This window comes from Mustelus asterias, chromosome 3 (genome assembly GCF_964213995.1).
Source record: "Mustelus asterias chromosome 3, sMusAst1.hap1.1, whole genome shotgun sequence".
NCBI classification, from domain to species: Eukaryota; Metazoa; Chordata; class Chondrichthyes; order Carcharhiniformes; family Triakidae; genus Mustelus; species Mustelus asterias.
In genome coordinates, this window is record NC_135803.1 from 20,869,031 (window position 1) to 20,891,719 (window position 22,689).

General features: G+C 41.5%; 1 protein-coding gene across 10 annotated transcripts in view; it reads left to right on the forward strand.

Annotated features, from left to right (window-relative positions):
- Positions 1–1,094: 1,094 nt before the first annotated feature.
- xrn1 (5'-3' exoribonuclease 1) overlaps positions 1,095–22,689 on the forward strand; it is a 97,411-nt gene continuing 75,816 nt past the window's right edge. For all 10 annotated transcript variants that reach the window (XM_078205615.1, XM_078205626.1, XM_078205644.1 and 7 more), the window contains exons 1-4: positions 1,095–1,608; positions 7,244–7,476; positions 18,037–18,134; positions 21,379–21,488. In XM_078205615.1, the coding sequence (XP_078061741.1) occupies positions 1,534–1,608; positions 7,244–7,476; positions 18,037–18,134; positions 21,379–21,488 (516 nt within the window). In that variant the 5' untranslated portion in view covers positions 1,095–1,533. The remainder of the gene's footprint in view (positions 1,609–7,243; positions 7,477–18,036; positions 18,135–21,378; positions 21,489–22,689) is intronic.

The following is a 22,689-nucleotide window of genomic DNA, read 5'->3' on the forward strand; positions in this document are numbered from 1 at the left end:
AATTTAATATTTGTAATGTAGTCAAGAACCATCCTTCCACACACAATCTAAAAAGTAGATAGAATAGTACAACACTATTCATTGAGTCATTTGACTCAAGTTCTTTCAAAAAGCAATCCAGTGAGTCCCACTCTTTCCTTTTCCCCATACTCCTGTAAATTATTTCTCCTTGCAAATACTTAGATAAAAACTTCTACAAAACCTGTTTCTACCAACTTGTCAGGCAGAGCATTTCAACCATTCATTGCAAGTAAGAAATCTTTCTTCCTGTCACCTCTGTTCTTTTGTCTATCACTTTAAATTTGTGTCCCTTGGTTAGCGAACCTTCAACTGTTTGAAACAGTTTCTCTTTATTTCTCTTATCTAAGCCCTTCCTGCTTTCAATCAGATGCATCTATCAGATATCCTCTCACCCTTTACTGCCCCAAAGAGAACAACCCAATTTCTGTAGCTCTAATTCCTTGTCTCTGGAATCCTGGAAAAATATTGTTCCTTTGCTATAGTTACAGGATCAAAATCCAGGAACTCCTTCCCTTATATTGTCATGGATGTACCGGTGCTCGGTGGACCGCAGTGGTTTGAGAGGGCAGCTTCCCACCACCTTCTGAAGGGCAATAAACATTGGCCAGGCCAGTAATACCATATTGCATGAAAGAATTTTTAAAATCGTGTTCTTAGAAGAAAAAAATTTCAATTAAATGTGTTATTTTGTAAGTACTAATCTTTTGCATAAAATGAAAATATGAAAGTTGATCTTTTTCCACACCCTAACAATACATTTTGCACCCTCCTTTCCTTCCTCTACATACTCTATGAACGGTATGCTTTGTTTGTATAGTGCAAGAAACAATACTTTTCACTGCATACACTGCATGTGACAATAATAAACCAAATCAAAAATGTTAATATTTAAGTTTTAGGCACGAATTAATAATTTACTTCTGGTACTTGGGAAGGTTTCACAGGAGGTGCAGTTCTGACAATTAAAATTTGGCATATATTTATTACATTTAGCAGCGTAAAAGGAGTGAGGTATTTATAGTTTTCATGAATTGAGTATTTTTAGAGGCAGCAAGAGTGAAAGCGGCTGGGGGGGCGGAACGAAAAGCCTGTCTCCACCAGCCTGAGCAACGGGCGGACTCACAACAGAGGGACACCGTGGGGGGAGGGAGGACAGCAGGCCGGACTGATATAACAGTGACACCGTCCCCTTCAGTAACCGCAAACTATATATTTTTTTGTGTAAAGGGAGGGGGGGTTAATAAAAGGAGAAGAGGACAATACTGTCTGAAGTTGAAAGCGATAACCCGGTGTTTGGCGAGGGAGCGGCTCCGGCCATTGACAAGCTGCCAGTTTGGAGTTGCGTCACCCGGACAGGCCGCTGCTTCCGTAAGGCCCGAGAGTCAGAGAGAGCCCCGGACACAGCGGCTCCGCCGTCCCGCCGGCCCCAAGAGAGAGAGCGGCCGCTTCACCGTCTACCCGAATCCCCTTTCCTTTCTTCCCTCCCCCGGGTTTTTGAACTCAGCGGCGGCGATGGGCGTCCCCAAGTTTTACCGCTGGATAAGCGAACGGTATCCGTGCCTGAGCCAAGTGGTGAAGGAGCATCAGGTAAAGAGGTGGCAGCAATCGAATTGGCAATCCCAGATCCTTCCTCATCTTTAACAACCCCCCTCCCCCTCAACACAGAGACTTGTGTTCAAAACTCCCTCCTCAACCCAGCCAAACTCTCCCTCTCCTCAACCCAGAGGATTTATCTTCCACTCTCCCCCTTCTCTTCAATCTAGACAGCTTTACCATCAACTCTTCCCCCCCACCCCCCAACCAAAAGGTTTGCCTTCAACTCACACCCCCTCCAATCCAGAGATTTACCACCAACTCTTTCCCCTTAGCTGCCCCTTAACCCAGAGGTTTTACGTTCAACTCTTCCTCTTCTCTGCTCAATCCAGAGGCTTTACTTTCAACTCTTCCCCATCTCCTCAACTCTGAGGCTTGCCTTCAAATCCTTGCTCCCAATTGCCAGGTTCTGGCTCGAACTAAGTTTCTAACAACTGTTATTTAACAATTCCGGCTTTTGAAAGAGGTGCTTTAATCATTTCATGGTCTTTGTGAAAGTTGCTCAAAAGAAGACAAATTAAAAATCACAAGAGTGCACGGAACTCTGAATTATTTATTGGTGCTAAAATGGTTTGTTTGTCAACAAGCCATTGTCCAGTTGATCCAAACTGTCACAATTTAAATGTGCATTTGCAACTGAATGTTTCTTTAGCAGTTTAATATATCTTTCTATTTTTTTGTCAACGTAGGTGTTGCTCGTGCTGTCAAATCATCTTTGTTCCATTAGATATTGAGAATTTTAATGAAAATGATTAGTCTTGTCTGTAATGTTACTTTGTCACTTTTTTATTGTATATTTGGCTTAATTTTTCTCCAGAATTGGCTTTGATTTATCAAATTATGAGCTGCATATGCTGTTTTCAAATATTAACACACTTATTCTTATCAATCTATGTTTTTAAAAAAAAGTCATGCTCGGCTCAGTCGGAGATTTGCACATTGTCCTCAAAGCATTAGTTATGTTACCACGGATGAAATAGCAGCATTCAGAAAGTGCTTTGTTATGTAATTTAGTCATTGTGATCTCATGCATGTGTAATCTTGCTTGATTTCATTCTGACAGGTGCATACCAATAAGATGTGTCAGCGTGTCTGACCAGTTTATTCACCTTATTTATGATTGTTCACCCACTGGTCATTAAAGTAAACTGTGTCCAGTTTGTTGTGAACAGCAGTTGATCTTGTCCAATATATTTTTTCCCCTAATTTATTTATGACTTATTGGAGGACAGAGATGTTGACAAAAGCAGTAATACTGCAGATACTGAAAACCTGAAATAAAAACAGAAAATGTTGGAAACACTCAGCAGGTCTGGCAGTATCTGTGGAAGGAGAAACCGAGTTAACCTTTCAGATCTCCAGAAGCTGCCAGATCTGTTGGGACCATTTCCAGCATTTTCTATTGGGGAGTGGAACCATTTCCCATTTCAGGATTACTGCAACTGTTTTTTGCCAGGTTAAGTTTAGAAGAGCCAGAATTTTAAAAATGATTTTAATTATCAAAACTGCCTGTAGGAACAAAAAATAACTTATCATTACACTCTCTGTAAGTGTGATTAAAACAGTGATGTTTGAGGTTCAGTTTAAAACACAACCTTTTCATGGTCAAATCTGATGCAAGACTGTGAAATCCTTGGCAGACAAGCTCCATTTAATAATATGTTAACACACTCCAGTGAAAGAGAATGTACCTGTAACTTATTCCAGTTGTGCTTGAGAGTTTCAAATCCCGAAGTTACATTTACTTACTATCAACTTGAGCAAATTCTACTTTGCTGGAACACATTGAAGCAGGGAGTTAGTGATCTGTTTCCCCTTGTAATGAGAATGCCAAAGGAACTCCAGCAGTTGAGGTCTGATTCCTGAACGACCATATCTAAAAAAACATAACATAAACTGGTCTTAGCAGTTTGGATCTCGCTGTCCTTCCTGCCATGGAGTACCTTTTCAAAACTCATGATTTAATCTTTGTAGGAGGCCTTCCCTAGCAAATTAAAATAATTCTCTAACTTTTAAGTATTAATTGCTAGGCTTTTCATTTGAATTTTTAAATTCGTGCACGATGTGGGTGTTGCTTCCCACCCTAATTGCCCTTGAACTGAGTGGCTACTAGGCCATTTCAGAGGGCAGTAGACAGCATTGTTGTGGGTCTGGAATTACATGTAGCCAGATTTCCTTCCCTGAAGGACATTAGTGAACTGGAGGGGGGTTTACAACAATCAACAATGGTTTCATGATCATCATTAGACGCTTAATTCCAGATTTTTATTGAATTTAAATGTCATCATCTGCCGTGGTGGGATTCGAACCCAGGTCCCCAATGCATTACCCTGGGTCTCTAGATTACTAGTCCAGTGACGATACCATTATGCTTCTGCCTCCCTTGAATTTGTGGTTCTCTGCATAACTGTCATACAACTTATTATTTACCAAGAACAAAACCTGACTTCCCAAAAGAGAAAATAATGTGGTTCCAGGGAAGCTACAGTGAATTAGTTATCCAAAGCTGGAACAAGAATAATTTTGATCATGATTTTTTTGTGGTGTATAATTTGCATCTTTAATTTTACTTTGGCTAGGCTATATATTGTATGCAATTCTCCTATCCTTAGTTTGAGGGAATGTTTCACAATTTGTCAAGAATCAGGTACTGCCAGGCCTGTTCTAGCACAGTCAGCGTTAAACATTTTCCCACTGTTGTGGGGAAAATCTATTAGGGTCTATAATTTAGAGACGGCTAATACTTGCCAAATTGAGGTGGCCTAGAGAAACACAGAAACCACACTGAGATCCTGACTGGATGCAGAATTACAATGGACTTTAATATTGTTGCAACAAGAGATGTGAACCCTCAGAAAAAGCCACCTCTACATAGGCCATTGCCGAGTTTTCATAGTTTGACTTTTACACCCTGTCCCATTGAAACATATCTTACCGGAGGTTATGTATAATGCTTGGAAACTGTTAAGGATATTACATGGCAGAATTCCGGTTTCGAAATGTCTAGGATGCATGTTAATAGTCTCCAATTAGTTAATGTATAGAGATGAGATCCATTATACATTAAATATTAATGTACATTCACTGTCAATTTCCAGACACTTGGTGGCCCTGTAACTTTAACCCTCCCAGCACTTCAAGTTTTGAGACAGTTCTGATTGTGTTCAAATACACAGGTTCTTATTTCACTTCTCTTACTGCATACCTGTTTGCATTTGAAACCAGTCCAACCCTTAGTCTTTGCTTTAACACCTCCAAGTTAAATCTTGCTCTGCACCAAGATATGTATTCTTACTAATTCTGCTATCTAGCGATGTCCGCGAATTCCCTATACAGTTGGGAAGCATGGATGCCTTCCTGAAACCCAGGACAACACCGTTGCCCGCCACTGACTTTGAGGAAAGCTGCTCAAAGATCTAGCACTGCCTATGGGGCATGTAGCATGTATTTCCCCATTCCAGATGTTGATTTGAATATGATGCCAAATGAGTGTTCCCCAGGTTTCCAATAATGATTATGTCATTGAGCAGGCTAAACAGCCAATTATCTTGAAGGATTCTCACAAACAGCAAACCAGGAAATAAAAATCACCCATTCTCCTTCACTTTTAATTACATTCTGTAAAGAGTAAAATAAATGGAACATGTGCATGAGTTTATGGTAGAAATTGAAATACCCAATAAACTTTAAAAAAAATAATGTGGACTTATCAAATTGGGGGAAAAAAATGCTATTCCACAAATGTAAAATTTGTTTTTAAGGCCAGGAGGTTTCTCAGCAGTAATGATGAAAGCAGTACACTGTTTAAAAAACAGTTTGACCGTATTCAACAATATGTAACTTTTTCAAGCGTTTTTATAGTAATGATGTAAAAAGGGAAGAAGTTGTCGGTTTACTGATTTCTAATTGCTTGCAGCCTGGGAGGTACTTCAGCAGTGTACCCTACAGGGAAGCATGCAATCTGATGGCAACTTCCAGATTTTCACATTACTCTTGTGTGCGCATGGACTCTGGAAGTTGTTGTTGTTTTCGGTGGAGTAATGATAGCAAACCTGACAGTTTCACCATTGTTACTGCTGTTAAATCTGTTACATTAGTTGTTAAAATTGACAATGAAAGCAAGAAAGCTTCTGATAATTTAAGCACCAATAATGGGTGTATACAGTTCATTCATGTTTATTCTGCTGCAAGGCAGTGAAATCTTAGATAACAAACTGACTACGATTTCGATGGTAGATTGTTTCAAAATGGAAGAACAGAACATCAGTTTATGTCTTCAAGGTAGTAAAACATCTCCAAGGGATTCATCCAAAAATAATCAGACAACAATATTTGATGCTGAGCCAAAAAGAAGATACTTGGGCTGGTTAGTCACTGAGGTAGGTTTTCAGAATCCACTTAAAGGTTGAGGTTTGGGAGCTAACAATGGGGCAAAGGAAGTAAGTGATGATCAAAGAGGCTTGAATGGGAGGGAAGAATTTGCCTGTCGTCTTCTGACGCAATTTTTCATGTCAACGTCTTGTGCACCACCCTCCTGCAAACCTGCAATACATTCACCTGTGTTCGATGTAGACTAATTGTGCACAAGACTCCTGATCTCATCTGTAACTCTACCTTTCTCCTCCCCTAACATCCTGGTTTCAACACAGCCCATGCCACAGTGCTGACTATACCTTTTGGCTTCATGTACTCTGATCCTACACTGTTATGCTTTTTAAAAAAAATACTTTGGGTAACATTTTCTTATATTTAGTGCCGGCGTCACTCTGTATGACCTTGTTCCCCCTCTGCACAACATAGTCTTAAATGCATTTTTCTTGAAGGTATTGTCAGCGTGTAACACTCAAATGAGCTGGATCTAAACGGTCAGGATGAAACTTAGTTACATAATTGGCAAAGTTGCAAAAAATAAACAGTGGTTTGTACATAATCACAAATGGTTATCTGTACAGCTTAGATTGTATCTTGTACTATTGCCACTGTTCATTTTTTTTTAACCCCTATTGCTGCTGGTAAGAGTTGGATTGTGATTTTTTTTTATAATTGGAAAATTGTCTTCCGCTGCTCCAACTTTGATTGTGATTTTTTTTGACAAGCTATTCAATCCGGAATCTTGACAATTATATCTCACGTATTTCCTCAAGTTGGCTAACACAACAGTCAGAATTTCAACCTCGGTCTTTCTACTTTTGTGTGGCTTAACTTGGTGTATGTTGTCCTCAAACAATGGGATGTGCAAAGTTGGCTGTGTGATTTTGCGTAGTAACAGGATGTTTATTGATGGGAACATTAGACACTAAGTGAGTACTTGATACTGATACCTGATCTTCTTAATTGCTATGATCTACTTGTACTTTTAATGCACTTCTGTTTTCATTTTTTGTCCTTGAAATAATATCTCCCCTTAAACCATTACAAACTAGTGAAGACCGTGTAGTCAAATTAATATCTTTATTCCAACAGTACTTCTGATTGGTTGGTCTGATGATGTGAGCACAGAATGGCTGTGTTTCCATGAGCTGTGGCGTAATCGTATGCTGTCAGCTTGAAATAGGAAACTTTAGCTCATTATAATTGTTAATCCTGCATGATTCACTCATTACATGGTTTTCTGCATTCAATTTTATAGATTCCGGAATTTGACAATCTCTATCTGGATATGAATGGAATTATCCATCAATGTTCTCACCCAAATGATGAAGATGTGCACTTTCGAATCTCCGAAGAAAAAATAATTGCTGATATTTTCCACTATGTGGAAGTACTATTTCGCATCATTAAGCCAAAGAAGGTTTTCTTCATGGCAGTTGATGGTGTGGCTCCAAGAGCAAAAATGAATCAACAACGTGGCAGACGTTTTAGGTAAGAAAATTGTTTGATGGGCTGTTAAAAATGGTCAAGGCACTTGAGTCATTTCGCAAATTTATTTTGTAAGTAGCTGAGTCACAATGACCGGGAAAGTCCAGTCTGTCAGTTTACATAGAACAGTACAGCACAGTACAGGCCCTTCGGCCCTCGATGTTGTGCCGAGCTTTGTCCGAAACCAAGATCAAGCTATCCTACTCCCTATCATTCTGGTGTGCTCCATGTGCCTATCTAATAACCGCTTGAAAGTTCCTAAAGTGTCCGACTCCACTATCACAGCAGGCAGTCCATTCCACACCCCAACCACTCTCTGACTAAAGAACCTACCTCGGACATCCCTCCTATATCTCCCACCATGAACCTTATTGTTATGCCCCCTGGTAACAGCTACATTCACCCGAGGAAATAGTCTCTGAACGTCCACTCTATCTATCCCCCTCATCATCTTATAAACCTCTATTAAGTCGCCTCTCATCCTCCTCCGCTCTAAAGAGAAAAGCCCTCGCTCCCTCAACCTTTTCTCCAAACCAGGCAGCATCCTGGTAAATCTCCTCTGCACTCTCTCCAATGCTTCCACATCCTCCTTATACTGAGGTGACCAGAACTGCACACAATATTCCAAATGTGGTCTCACCAAGGTCCTGTACAGTTGCAGCATAACCCCACAGCTCTTAAACTCCAACCCCCTGTTAATAAACGCTAACACACTATAGGCCTTCTTCATGGCTCTATCCACTTGAGTGGCAACTTTCAGAGATCTGTGGATATGAACCCCAAGATCTCTCTACTCCTCCACATTCCTCAGAACCCTGCAGTTGACCCTGTAATTCGCATTCAAATTTGTCCGACCAAAATGAATCACCTCGCACTTATCAGGGTTAAACTCCATCTGCCATTTTTCAGCCCAGTTCTGCATCTTATCAATGTCTCTTTGCAGCCTACAACAGCCCTCCACCTCATCCACTACTCCACCAATCTTGGTGTCATCAGCAAATTTACTGACCCACCCTTCAGTCCCCTCCTCCAAGTCATTGATAAAAATCACAAATAGCAGAGGACACAGCACTGATCTCTATGGTACACCGCTGGTAACTGGTCTCCAGTCTGAAAATTTTCCATCCACCACTACCCTCTGTCTTCTATGAGATAGCCAGTTACTTATCCAATCGGCCAAATTTCCCTCTATCCCACACCTCCTTACTTACTTCATGAGCCTACCATGGGGAACCTTATCAAACGCCTTACTAAAATCCATGTATACGACATCAACTGCTCTACCTTCATCGACACACTTAGTTACCTCCTCAAAGAATTCAATCAAATTTGTGAGGCAAGACTTACCCTTCATGAATCCGTTTTGACTATCACGGATTAAGCTGCATCTTTCCAAATGGTCATAAATCCTATCCCCCCAGGAGCTTTTCCATTAACGAGGCATTACAATTAACCCTGGACTAGGGAATGGAAACATATCTAGAGATTTTTCTTCCAGCTAATATCCAGTTATAAAGAAGTCCCTGTGAACATGGAGGGCAGTGATTGAGTTCAGATGTGATGCCTTTTGTGGTCACAAAGACCGCCTACGTTCATTGTGTCAGGTCCCACATGATTCTTGGATGCAGAAAGAGCTGGACAAGATTCAAGCTAGGGATGATAAATGGGAAGTGGCATTCACTGGAGCTGAGATGAGTAGCCTCCAACAACCACAACCATCTTTCTGTTTGCTTGGCATGACTCCAACCAGCGGAGCGTTTTTCTCAATCCAATTGATTTCAATTTTGGTAGGGCTTGTTGATGCCACTATCCCAAATGCAGCATTAATATGAACGCAGTCATTCTGAGCTCAGGAATTGAGAACTGGAGCTGAGTGGTCCTGTTGGAAACCCAAACAGCTGGAATGTTATCAGGGTCCATAGCCTTTGCTGCATCTTGTGCCTTCAGTCGTTTCTTTATATCATGCGGAGTGAATTGAGTTGTCTGAAAATTGAGATCTATAATGCTGAGGACCTCGGGAAGAAACAAGAATGGATTATTTATTCAGCACTTCTGGCTGAAGTTGATTGCAAATGCTTCGGCTTGTATTTTGCATCAACGTGCTGAACCCCCACAAAATTGAGAATGGGAATGTTTTTGGAGCTTTCTGCTCTGGTTAGTTGTTTAGTTGTCCACCACCATTCCCGGCTAGATGCCTTAGGACTATAGAGCTTTGAACAGATTTGTTATTTGTGGAAATGCTTAACTGTCTATAACTTGTTGCTTCCGTGGTTTAAAGGGTTATGACAGCATGTTGCATAAATTTGGCTTTTATTTCCTTGTGTTTAAGGTGTTGGGGGTTGATCTTATTTAAGGTATTTAATTGGGACATACAAACTGTTTCCTCTAATGGCGAGGGGACATAAACTTGAAATTAGAGCTAGGCTTTTAGAATGAAGTCAGAAAGTACTATTTCATGCTAAGGATAGAATAAACCTGATTCTCATCTGCCCTACTCCTAGCCTTTGTTTCTAATTTTTCTTCTATCATCCTCTCCCATTACTCCTCCAAGCTCATCTTATTCATGAGACTTTTGATCTCTTTCCACTAAACTACTGACCACCTAAATTCCCTCCCTCGCCCCATGTCAACTGACACTTCAAGTGGTTCAAATTTCTCAGGTACTCCTTTTTAAAACTGCCATTATCTCCACCCTTCAAAAAACCTATGCCAGAGGTAGTAGTAGAGGCGGGTACAATTTTGTCTTTTAAAAAGCATTTAGACAGTTACATGGGTATAGAGGGATGTGGGCAATTGGGATTAGCTTAGGGGTTTAAAAAAAAAAGGGTGGCATGAACAAGTTGGGCCGAAGGGCTTGTTTCCATGCTGTAAACCTCTATGACTCTATGAGTCTCTTCCTCTGTCACTGGAAACTATGGTTCCTCTTCATGAGCTTTAAATGCAAAACTTTTTTTTTGTAACAAGTGTACTTTTTTCTAAAAGAAAATTCAATAAATTTTATCGGCATTAAATTTACAGTTTCCAAATAATTTCGACAGTAAGGGGGTCGGACAGGCGATTTTGCAGAGGCAGGCGGAAGTCTCGGATGGTGGTCTGCCTCCCTGGGGCCGGGATCCAGGATGTTGCTGGTCGACTCCCAGAAATCCTGAGGGGGGGAGGGAGAGGAGCCAGAGGTAGCGGTACATATTGGTACCACTGATGTGGGAAGGAAGGGGGAAGGGGTCATGAAAAGAGAGTATAGGGAATTAGGGAGACAGCTGAGAAGGAGGAAAGCAAAGATAGTAATCTCAGGATTGCTGCCTGTGCCACGGGAGGATGAGGGCAGGAATGGAGTGAGGTGGAGGATGAATGTGTGGCCGAGGGACTGGTGCAGAGGGCAGGGATTCAGGTTCCTGGACCATTGGGACCTCTTTAGGGGTAGGTGTGACCTGTACAGAAAAAACAGGTGGCACTTGAATCCCAGGGGGACCAATATCCTGGCAGAAAGGTTGTCTAAAGCTACTGGGGAGAGTTTAAACTAGATAGGTTGGGGGGAGGGATCAAGACGAGGTGACTGGGAGCGAGGAAGTTAGCTCGCAAACAGAGAAGGGTTATAGATGGTGCAAGAGGGAGGATGGACGGGGGATAGAGAAGGGTAGAGCTCAGACAAAAGGATTGAGATGTGTTTACTTTAATGCCAGGAGTATAGTGAATAAAGGGGATGAGCTCAGAGTGTGGATCGATGCCTGGAAGTGTGATGTGGTGGCCATTACGGAGACTTGGATGTCTCAGGGACAGGACTGGATACTCCAGGTGCCGGGATTCAGATGTTTCAGGAAGGACAGGGAGGGAGGCAAGAGAGGGGGTGGAGTGGCACTGCTGATCAGGAATAGTGTCACAGCTGTAGAGAAGGTGTATGCTATGGAGGGATTGTCTACAGAGTCTCTGTGGGTGGAAGTTCGGAGTGGGAAGGGGTCGATCACTTTGCTGGGAGTTTTCTGTAGGCCGCCCAATAGTGACAGGGAGGTGGAGGAGCAGATAGGGAAACAGATCCTGGAGAGTTGCAATAATAGCAGAGTTGTTGTGATGGGAGACTTTAATTTCCCAAACATAGATTGGAATATCCCTAGGGTAAGGGGATTGGATGGGGAGGAGTTCGTTAGGTGTGTTCAGGAGGGTTTCCTGACACAGCATGTGGACAAGCCTACAAGAGGAGAGGCTGTACTTGATCTGATACTGACCAATGAGCCTGGACAGGTGTCAGATCTCTCAGTGGGAGAGCATCTTGGGGATAGCGATCATAACTCTATCTCCTTTATGCTTGCATTGGAAAAAGAGAGGATCAGGCAAGCTAGGAAAGCGTTTATATGGAGTAAGGGGAAATATGAAGACATAAGACAGCAAATTAGAGGAGTAAATTGGAAGGAGGTATTCTTGGGGAAATCTACTGAAGAGAGGTGGCAATTTTTCAAGGAATGTCTGTCTAGGGTTCTACAGGACAATGTTCCGAGCAGACAGGGAGGAGTTGGTAGGTTAAAGGAACCGTGGTGCACGAAAGCTGTGCGGGATCTAGTCGAGAAGAAAAGGAAAGCGTACAAAAGGTTCAGAGAGCTTGGCGAAGATAGGGATCTAGGTGAGTATACAGCTTGTAGGAAGGGACTAAAGAAGGAAATTAGGAGAGCCAGAAGGGGTACGAGAAGGCCTTGGCAAGTAGAATTAAGGAAAACCCTAAGGCGTTCTATAAATATGTGAAGAGTAAAAGGATGAGACGTGAAGGAATAGGGCCTATAAAAGGCGAAGGCGGGAAAATCAGTACGGAACCAGTAGAAATGGCAGAGGTGCTTAATGAGTATTTTGCCTCGGTTTTCACAGAGGAGAAGGACATGGGTACTGTGGGCTTGCGGTGGACTGAAAAGATTGAGTATGTGGACTTTAACAAAGAGGTTGTGCTGGAATCTTTGAATGGCATCAAGATAGATAAGTCGCTGGGTCCGGATGGGATGTACCCCAGGTTACTGTGGGAAGCGAGGGAAGAGATTGCAGAGCCTCTGGCGATGATCTTTGCGTTGTAGATGGAGACGGGAGAGGTGCCGGAGGATTGGAGGATTGCGGATGTGGTTCCTATTTTCAAGAAGGGGAATAGGGATAGTCCAGGAAATTACCGACCGGTGAGTCTAACCTCAGTGGTTGGTAAGCTGATGGAGAAGATCCTGAGGGACAAGATTTATGAGCATTTGGAGAGGTTTAGTATGCTCAAGAATACTCAGCATGGCTTTGTCAAAGGCAGATCGTGCCTTACGAGCCTGGTGGAGTTCTTCGAAAATGTGAAGTTCCGCACACATGAGTTCTTCGAAAATAACAAGTTCCGCACACATGAGGACGGCCTAAACTGGGATGTTGGATTTATGTCACATTATCAGTAACCCCCACAGCTTGCCTCCTGGACTTGCGGGCTATCCTGTCTAGAGACAATACACATCTCTTTAACCTGTGCTTAATGCTCCCTCCACCCACATTGTCTGTATCTTTAAGATCTGGTTGGCTGTAGGGATTCGCATTCTAATCAGTATTCTGTAACTTGATTTTGTGTCTCTGTGCCCTGTTTGAGAGCACATTTCCACTCCATCTGACGAAGGAGCAGCGCTCCGAAAGCTAATGGTATTTACTACCAAATAAACCTGTTGGACTTTAACCTGGTGTTGTTAAAACTCTTACTGTGTTCACCCCAGTCCAACGCCGGCATCTCCACATCATGATTGCCCAAAGGAGACCGAGAGTGTGTATAGATGGGTCTTTTTCGAAATGGAAGTCGGTCACCAGTGGTGTGCCCCAGGGATCTGTTCTGGGACCCTTGCTGTTTGTCATTTTCATTAATGACCCAGATGAGGAAGTGGAGGGATGGGTTGGCAAGTTTGCCGACGACACGAAGGTTGGTGGGGTTGTGGATAGTCTGGAGGGATGTCAGAAGTTACAGAGGGACATAGATAGGATGCAAGACTGGGCGGAGAAATGGCAGATGGACTTCAACCCAGATAAATGCGTCATGGTCCATTTTGGCAAGTCAAATGGGATGAAGGAGTACAATATAAAGGGAAAGACTCTTAGTACTGTAGAGGATCAGAAGGACCTTGGGGTCCGGGTCCATAGGACTCTAAAATCGGCCCTGCAGGTGGAGGAGGGGTTAAGAAGGCATATGGTGTGCTGGCCTTTATCAATCGAGGGATTGAGTTTAGGAGTCTGGGGATAATGATGCAGCTATATAAGACCCTCGTCAGACCCCACTTGGAGTACTGTGCTCAGTTCTGGTCGCCTCATTACAGGAAGGATGTGGAAAAGATTGAAAGGGTGCAGAGGCGATTTACAAGGATGTTGCCTGGATTGAGTGGCATGCCTTATGAGGATAGGCTGAGGGAGTTCGGTCTTTTCTCCTTGGAGAGACGTAGGATGAGAGGAGACCTAATAGAGGTATATAAGATGTTGAGAGGCATAGATCGGGTGGACTCTGAGGCTTTTTCCCAGGGTGGAAATGGCTGCTACGAGAGGACACCGGTTTAAGGTGCTGGGGTGTAGGTACAGGGGAAATGTTAGGGGGAAGTTTTTCACACAGGGTGGTGGGCGAGTGGAATCGGCTGCCGTCAGTGGTGGTGGAGGCAAACTCAATAGGGTCTTTTAAGAGACTCCTGGATGAGTACATGGGACTTAATAGGATGGAGGGTTATAGGTAGGCCTAAAAGGTAGGGATATGTTCGGCACAACTTGTGAGGCCGAAGGGCCTGCTTTGTGCTGTAGTTTTCTGTTTCTAAAAACAGCTGAGAAGAAACTGATATTTTACTCCAATGAATGGTACAAATTAATCTTGGGGAAATTGGGAATCCTCCAACTGTGTAATCTGCGTTTGCTTCAGATTTGAACTTTGGGGCGAAGATATTAAATCGCAAGTCATGCTTTTGAGACGTTGTGGCCTTTAACTGTGAACTTTTAACAGAAGTGTAGAGACGATTATCGTGAAAAATGTAATTTTTTGAATGTTTTGTTTTAAACCTTATTTTAGATGTTGGATGATTTGGTTACTGACAAGAAAGTGGTTAATGTGAAATTTGCAGGAAGTATTTTGAATGATTTAAAAGGGAAAGTAATAATAATATACTACCACCTAGTGGTCAGGGCCTTCCACACTGCTTGCAAATTTGATGCAGTTTTAAAAAATCTTGTACAACTGTCACTTAATAAACATTGGGCCTAAAATTGTCACCTAAAATTTAAAATTATTTCAGCAGTACAGTCTGTAACTCCAAGAATTTAAAATTGATGGGATTTTGCGAAGACCTGATATATATATAGGAGTTTTCAATAGAACATTCACCTTGCACCAATTTAATACATTGCTAGTTAATTTTGGCATTGTATGCAGGGTGTGAAGAGCAAATGTACTTTACAGTCATAGTGTCGTTGGAGGGCAAGGGATCATTTAGCCCATCACATTGATTCAATGCAGTCTCCATTTTAAAGTCATATATTCTGACCTTACTTTGCATAACTTTTTATTTATACATGGATTTATAGTTAAAAAGCAAGTTTTTTTAAAAGCTGGAATGCAAGGGAAGAACTGGCGTGTGGGACAACTGGATTGTTCTTTGAAAAAGAACTGGTACAGAACTAATGAGTCAAATGGCCTTGTGCTGTGCTATAATTATCTTGTGGAGATGCCGGCGTTGGACTGGGGTAAGCACAGTAAGAAGTCTCAACACCAGGTTAAAGTCCAACAGGTTTATTTGGTAGCAAATACCATAAGCTTTCGGAGCACTGCTCCTTCGTCAGATGGAGTGGATATCCATTTTAACCTGGTGTTGTGAGACTTCTTAATATACTTATCTGTCAGACTCTGGAGTTCTTTGCAGTATAAGCTAGGAGATGCAAAATTGAAGTAATATAATTTTGTCACGGGTGGGAAGGTGTATACAGGACAAATTTCCATTTATAAGCAGGGCATACATTGACGATAGAAAAAAGGTTTTGTAGATATGAATTATGTGCAGATTATTATGAAAACTATACTTGTTGGACTCTGAGGTCAGGAATGTCTGTCTATTCCTAATGGACGTTGAACTTCTGCATGTGAGCAGGCTGCACATGCACCGTTCTGTAATTTGAGTTCTTCGGGTCCAGTTTGCTTGCGCATAAAGAGAGAATAAAGGAAAGGTATGAAAACCGATGTCAGGTGATGCACCATCACCTGCAAGTGTCCCAAGCATGGGACAGTGAGAGGTCCCAGGAAAGAAACAGACAAGACCCAGTTAGGTTAAGGGAAAAAAAGAGAGCAGCATAGATAGAGGTTTCAATTAGCAAAAGGGCTGCAGCAAACAGACTTTAAGTGAAGAAGGCAGTCAAAGATTGGTGAACCTATGCTGCAGGTTACAGGGGCAAAGGTACCCCTTTGGAGCAGTCGTGTTCTGCTTGGCTTGGCCAAAGATCTGAAATTGTGGCTGTAATTTGATGCTTGAGAGAGTACTTGGGAATTCAGGAAAAGGAATCTCGGGTGACGAGATTGAAAGGCTGTGAGTTGGATTGGGATGCTGTCTGAGTGTTATAATTGAAGACGGCTCAAGAGATGCCCTGAAGATCCAACAGGCAGCTGAAGATTGGTGACTCCATGCTGTAGGACTTTGGGGCAATAGTATTCTGCTTGGCATGGTCAAGGAACTGAAATTATGTTTGAGTTGGGATTGAGTGCAGATTCTGGAATCCAGGGGAACGGAATCCTGGGACACAAGATTGAAAGCCTGTGAGATGGGCCATCATTGAAGCTGTTCAACTTGGAGCAAAACTTTGGAAATTATTCCAAGAGGGAATGAATTTTCTCATTAGCCTGCCATGGGAATCGGAGCAGGCGAGGGGTGGGCGGTCGGACCATGGAAAGGTCCGTTGACTTTGGGTGGGATTTTCCGGTTTTGGGGCGAGCACAGCTGGAAAATCCCACCCAGAATCTTTGAAAGAAGTGAAGATTAGAAATCCTCATGAGGTGGGAGTTTGGTGAGATTGGTTGGCTGGTGTTACTGATGTCTGGCTGGGTTGTTGAGAAGTCTCTGGAAGCTGTTTTGGTTGCATTTGTCATTTACTGTGCTGTTTGATGTGTTTGACCACAGTTTGCCTGTTAATTCATGTCAACCTCAGTAATCCTGATTATTAGATTTCAAAATAAATTTTGTATATTGTTTTACCTTTTCTGAGCTTTTTTATAGATTTTTGTTCAAAACCCATGCTTAAATGTCTTGAGTCTTTAGATAGGTTTTTAATTAGTAGCGGAACAAAGGGTTATGGCGAGCGGGCAGGAAGGTGGAGATGAGGCCGAGATGAGATTAACCATGACTGTATTGAATAACTAAGCAGGTTCAAGGGGCTGAATTGCCTATCCTACTCATAATTCTTATGTTCATTTAGCAAAATGTTATTGGAACCTTACCAATAACTTGAGGGTCTGACCATGGATTATAAGAGGCAAGACTTTTTAGCTTAATATATAGATAGAAATATGTAACGAAATTTGCATATTGCCTTTATTGTAAAATTTCAGGATCCAGACAAAGATGATGGAGATATGTTTCCAGTAGAAGGTATTTAAAAATAAGGAGGGAGGAAATGATCTCGGATTATGGAAGGAGAAATGTTGAAGGAGTTGAAAGCTGATATGGTGTTGGAGTATTGTAAAGAGGGTCTTGATGATGATGGCAAAGAGGTTCTAGTTTGGTGATTGTGGGAATGGTGTGTTTGAAGAAGGAGACCAAGGTTGACTGAGGGTATAGAGATAGCAGGGAATGGAAACATGGTGCGGAAGAATTATTGGATTTGGGCATACTGAAGGGGAGTGGGATCAGGGCTAGTGGAAGAGGGTCATGAGTTATGAATAAAGAAGGCACAATAGCTGCATTCGTGATTGTGACCTTTGCTGGGGCTGATGAGGTAACATTGGACTGTGTAGTGCCACTGTCACAAGTAGATTCACAAGTGCCGCCCCCCGGAACCTAGCAACAAAGCCATATGTTATTACAATTGCTTAGAATGTTTTTGAACATTTTGAAAAAAGAATTACGTAGTTGGATGGACCACGGTGGGGAATGTGGTGAAATGACTTATTGTCAGGAGTGGACTTGTAGAGGATCAGATGGCATGGCGGCATATAAATGGTGTAGTGTGGCGGGAGTGAGCAGGATGGAAGGCATGGTGGGAGCAGTGAAAGGAGAAAGGCACAGATATTTGCATGGTCAAGAGCTGTAAGAAGCAACAAAGTGGCTAAGGTGCACGAGGGTTAGGATGCAGGGAGTAAAGCTGTGCTATCTTTGAGTGAAGCAGATTGAGATCAGAAAAAGCAACAAGTCTGAAGAATTATATTTGATACTTTTTGTGTGATTGATGCATGCTAAACACACGGGAGCCTCCCTAGTTGTTCTTTCCCAACCCATGTTAAAGGAGGGGAAGCATGCCAGTTATCGATGATCACGACACTTAGTCTTTTTTCCCTCATTTATGAATGTATCTATTTTCTGCACCATATGATTTGTTGCATCATAACAATTTTCTTAAATGTAGATCAGCAAAAGAAGCAGAAGAGAAAATTAAAAAAGCGTTAGAGAAAGGAGAAACCCTTCCAACAGAGGCCAGATTTGACTCCAACTGTATTACCCCAGGTAATGCCCAGTCATAACCACTTTTTCTTCAAAAGTTATATGTTTATTACAAATTACAGCATATTGCACGGGATAAGATAGTAGCATAAATTTATTTCCTGTAAAGTCACATATATTCAAATGATTTTAATAACCTGATCCTGGAAGCTTGGCAACCTCACCTAATTTTTGTTGTGCTAAAAATACTTTACTGGATGAATTTCCCCAATGGTGCTGAGTTTCTGATCTCATCTGAGACAACATTAGGGCAGGGAGACTACCATTGTCTTTTATATTTCTCGGTTTAGGAAGTTAAATATCGGTCTGATTTTCCTGCCCTGATACATTGAGTTTGAATTGATGCTTTGCTTGGTATCGAAGTCCAGTAACAATATCTCAGCTTGCATAAAAATAAATTAACTTTTTTGGATCGGTAGCTCAAGAAACCGCATTTCTTTTTGAGTGATGCACTACTTTAAAAGTAGAATTTGTCGTCTTGATTTTTAAGTCATTAATATATAATAGTTTCGGCACAAAAGCTCCAGCATCTTCTTAATGCTTCACCTAGTTTGGGGAGTGGTGAAACCTGATTGTATTAAGAGCTTCCAACTAATATGTGACATCTTGTAACCTTTAATGGGAGCTGAAACAGCCGGAAGGTTTATCAAAAGGTAGTCTATTCAAAATGCTAAGTGCTGAAGATTTTGGAACTATGAAATAAATTGATTCTAATAAAAACACACAATACAGGAAACACTGCACTTCTGACAAAATCTGTGGAATGAGAAACAAGCTAATGTTTCTGAAGGTCCTCTACCCGACACATTAACTCTGTTTCTCTCCTGGCAGATGCAGCCAGACCTGCTGAGTATTTCCAGTGTTTCTGTTTTGATTTAAGATTTCCAGCATCTGCAGTATTTTGATTCCAGTTTCATTTTCTACAATAACAAATGTTTTTAGCACTTCTTACACAATAAAACACCCCAAGGTGCTTCATTAGAGCACTACAAAATTTAAGTATGACCCTGAGCTACATAAATAGTAACTAAATTTGATGTCCAAAGGATTGGTCGATGAGATATGTTTTAAGGAGTGTCTTAAAGGAGGAAGGTGTGAGAGGGGTGTAGGGAGGGAATTCCAGAGATTGGGGCTTAGCCGATTGGAGGCATGGCCACCAGTGGTGGAGCAGATAGAATTGGGATTGCACAAGAGACCAGAATTAATGAGCGCATATATCTCAGAGGGTTGTGGAATTGTAGATTAGAGAGGATGGGCAAGGTCACAGAGAGAATTGAAAACCAGGATGAGAATTTTAAATTTGAAGTGTTGCTTGACCGGGTGTCAATGTGATTAGCGAGCACAGGGATGATCGGGGAATGGGCCTAGCAGCAAGTTGAGGCCTGAGTGGCAAAGTTTTGGATGACCTCAAATTTACAAGAGGGAAAAATGTGGGAGAGCAGGCATAAGTATGTTGGAATAGTTGAATCTAGTGGTAACAAAGGGCATGGACCAGAGCTTCAGCAGCAGATGAGCTGAGGCAGGGGCTAATTCAAGGTGGAAATAGGCAGTCTTGGTGAAAGCACAAGTAACATAAATCTTCACCATTTACATGAAAGCATCTACATGAAAATACAGTTTTTCTTTTGCAAAAGGAATCTTGCATTGATTTGAAGACATGAAGGAAGCACTGCCGTTCTTTTTCAGTGATTGTGCTAGTTGCTCAGTCAAGAACTGAGTTTATAACCTTTCACCATTGTTTGGATTTTTAGGTCTGCCTGGTGTTAATTAAGGATTCTTAAAAGCTTCCTCTCTAATGTAATTAGTGCATTTGGAAGTTAGTATGTTAAAACACTCAAAACTAAAATGGAATTGCTATAAAAAAATGAACTTAAAAGTATTTTATGAGCCCAAAACCCTCCGGTAATGAAATGTACATCAAAAGGGACGGGAACAGCCTAAACTGAGTATTTGCTGTAATTTTGTTTGTTGCATCAAATGTTCATATCTCAATTTATGATGAGTGCAATAACCCTAATTAGTCATAGGATGAAAGTAGAATTCTACTGTTAGATTCTTCATTTGAGGGCCATAGATCAGCTAGATAGTCAATATCTTTTCCCAAAAGAAGGGGAGTCTAAAACTAGAGGGCATAGGTTTAAGGTGAGAGGGGAGAGATACAGAAGTGTCCAGAGGGGCAATTTTTTCACACACAGGGTGGTGAGTGTCTGGAACAAGCTGCCAGAGATAGTGGTGGAGGCGGATACAATTCTGTCTTTTAAAAAGCATTTAGACAGTTACATGGGTAAGATGGGTATAGAGGGATATGGGCCAAATGCGGACAATTGGGACTAGCTTAAGCATTCTTTTAAAAAAAAAAGTGGCATGGACAAGTTGGGCCAAAGGGCCTGTATCCATGGCATAAACGTCTCTGACTCTATTGACTGTCATTAATAATTAACAGTTAACGTGCAGTTTATGTGCAACGCTACTTCATAATGATGGAGTGACAGCCTGCAAATAAAAGGTCTGGAAGGTGCATATTTCAGATGTGATGAGTCACTCTACCAGATTAGGTTCAAAACATGGATCGGCTGATGTGCAAATTGTACGCGTTTTAGATTCGTGCCACTATCAAGGTTGCCTGCTTAGAGTGGGTCAAGCTGAGATGAGGACTTCTCAGCTTGGGGTGTGGTGACGCCAGTGATCGTGGTTTGCCTAAGCTAGGGTAGAGTAAAGGATCAAGGTAGCCCATGAGGTTAAACCAAGGCTCTACCTGATGCAATTTTTCAAAGCCACCTCAACCTTTTGGCTAAGATGAAGCGTTAGATCAAGCCCGGGATGGAGTGCAGTGCCTCAACCTGTCAGCTTGGATCTTGTTTGATTGAGTCCAAGATGCAATGTCCTGTCTTGTCAGCTTGGATCTGGTTTGTCCCTCATGTGGGGACCATGATTGGACTTGATTTGAATTGGCTTTTTTGATTAGAATTAAAATACTGAAAAAAAAAATTTTTTATGTTGTGCTGTTTGGGATGTCAAGACTCTCTTAATTTGTTCCCTTCACGCCTCCAACACTTTTTTAAAAAATAAATAAAATGCTCCACTGCTTTTCCTATACTGGTTGTATGAGTGAGAATCACTGAGCTTTAACTCCTGGAATTATTCTGAAAACTCCACCCTCATTAGAGGGCAGAGTGAGAGTTTTTTTTTGTTCTGTGCCTGTTTGGACAAAATAGGGTTTTTCATAATTTTGTATGTTCTGTTTTAGGTACTGCTTTTATGGCCAGGTTACATGAGCATCTAAAATATTTTATAAACTTGAAGATTTCAACTGAAAAATCCTGGGAAGGTGTGGCTGTGTACTTGTCAGGTCATGAGGTAATTAAATACTAGCCTAAAACAATCTCTTTCCTCAAACTGAATGGAGAAGAAATGCATTTGCTAAACTGGCATGGGAGTAGACTGTTAGTTTCTGAAGGAATCTTGCCAGAGGGCAACTTTGCTTAAAAAAAATCAGCAATCAGAAAATATGATGTTGAAAATTGATAGGAAAAATGAACAAATGTGTGCAGTTGATTTACTTATCACTATTACAACAATGTCCTTGGATCTTCCATTTATTCTACATTTGTTACCAATTGGAATCCTATTTACAACTTTGGGCAAATTTTAATCCATGTACAGGACTGGTGCAACAACTTGGTCACCTAGAGTGGTAAAATTTGGGCTGGGGGATGCAAAAACCTGAATGAACTAGTCAACAAATGGGCTTCAGCAGTGGGAATGAAAGGTCTAGTTCTACTGATGTACGTATACTAGCATACAAATAGATTTCCATCTGTAGGTTTAGTATCCTTTATCTGAAAACCCTCAAGGCCAGTTGAGTTTCAGCTTTGTTTTCGGCCTATTGCTGAATAGAAGTAAAGTAGTGTCATAGTATTAATGTGATACGTTAAGAAAGAGTAATTGATAGAAATAACCTGGTGAGAGGGTCAGTGTGTGTGTCCGGCTCATTCCCAGTTTCAGGGTGCTTACTCACTCAGCCTTACCCACTGTGAGTTGGGTGCATGTGTTGGTGTGGGGTGGTGAGAGAATGTGAGAAACCAGAGACTGAATAAGGCTTTCTCTCTTGCTTGCTTGCTTTCTGTCTCTCTTGCCCACACACACAAGCTCGCTCTGCCCCTGATTCTGCATGTAGAAGTGGATTTACAAGGTAAAAAGTGCAGATCAACAATTAGAATTCCTACACAAATGGTTGGGTGAAGTCGGTGAGGTGTGCGTCAGTTTGAGTCAGACACTTGTGTGCTAAAGGTTAATAAAGTATGGTTTTTGGACTGATCAGTTTTCGGATTTACAGATAGATATTTGACCTGTATTCAAATTGCAGAATTTCATTTTATTTTCCTCAGTTTGTGAGTTTTACAAATCTGTACACTATTATTCCAAAATTGCGAACCAGTAAACGATATCAAATAATTAATTTGATCTATCCCACTCTTGCAATGACTATTGATTATGTAAATTGCACAAAATCATCTTGTAATTGTCACAGGAACACTTGCATCATGGGACATGTTGT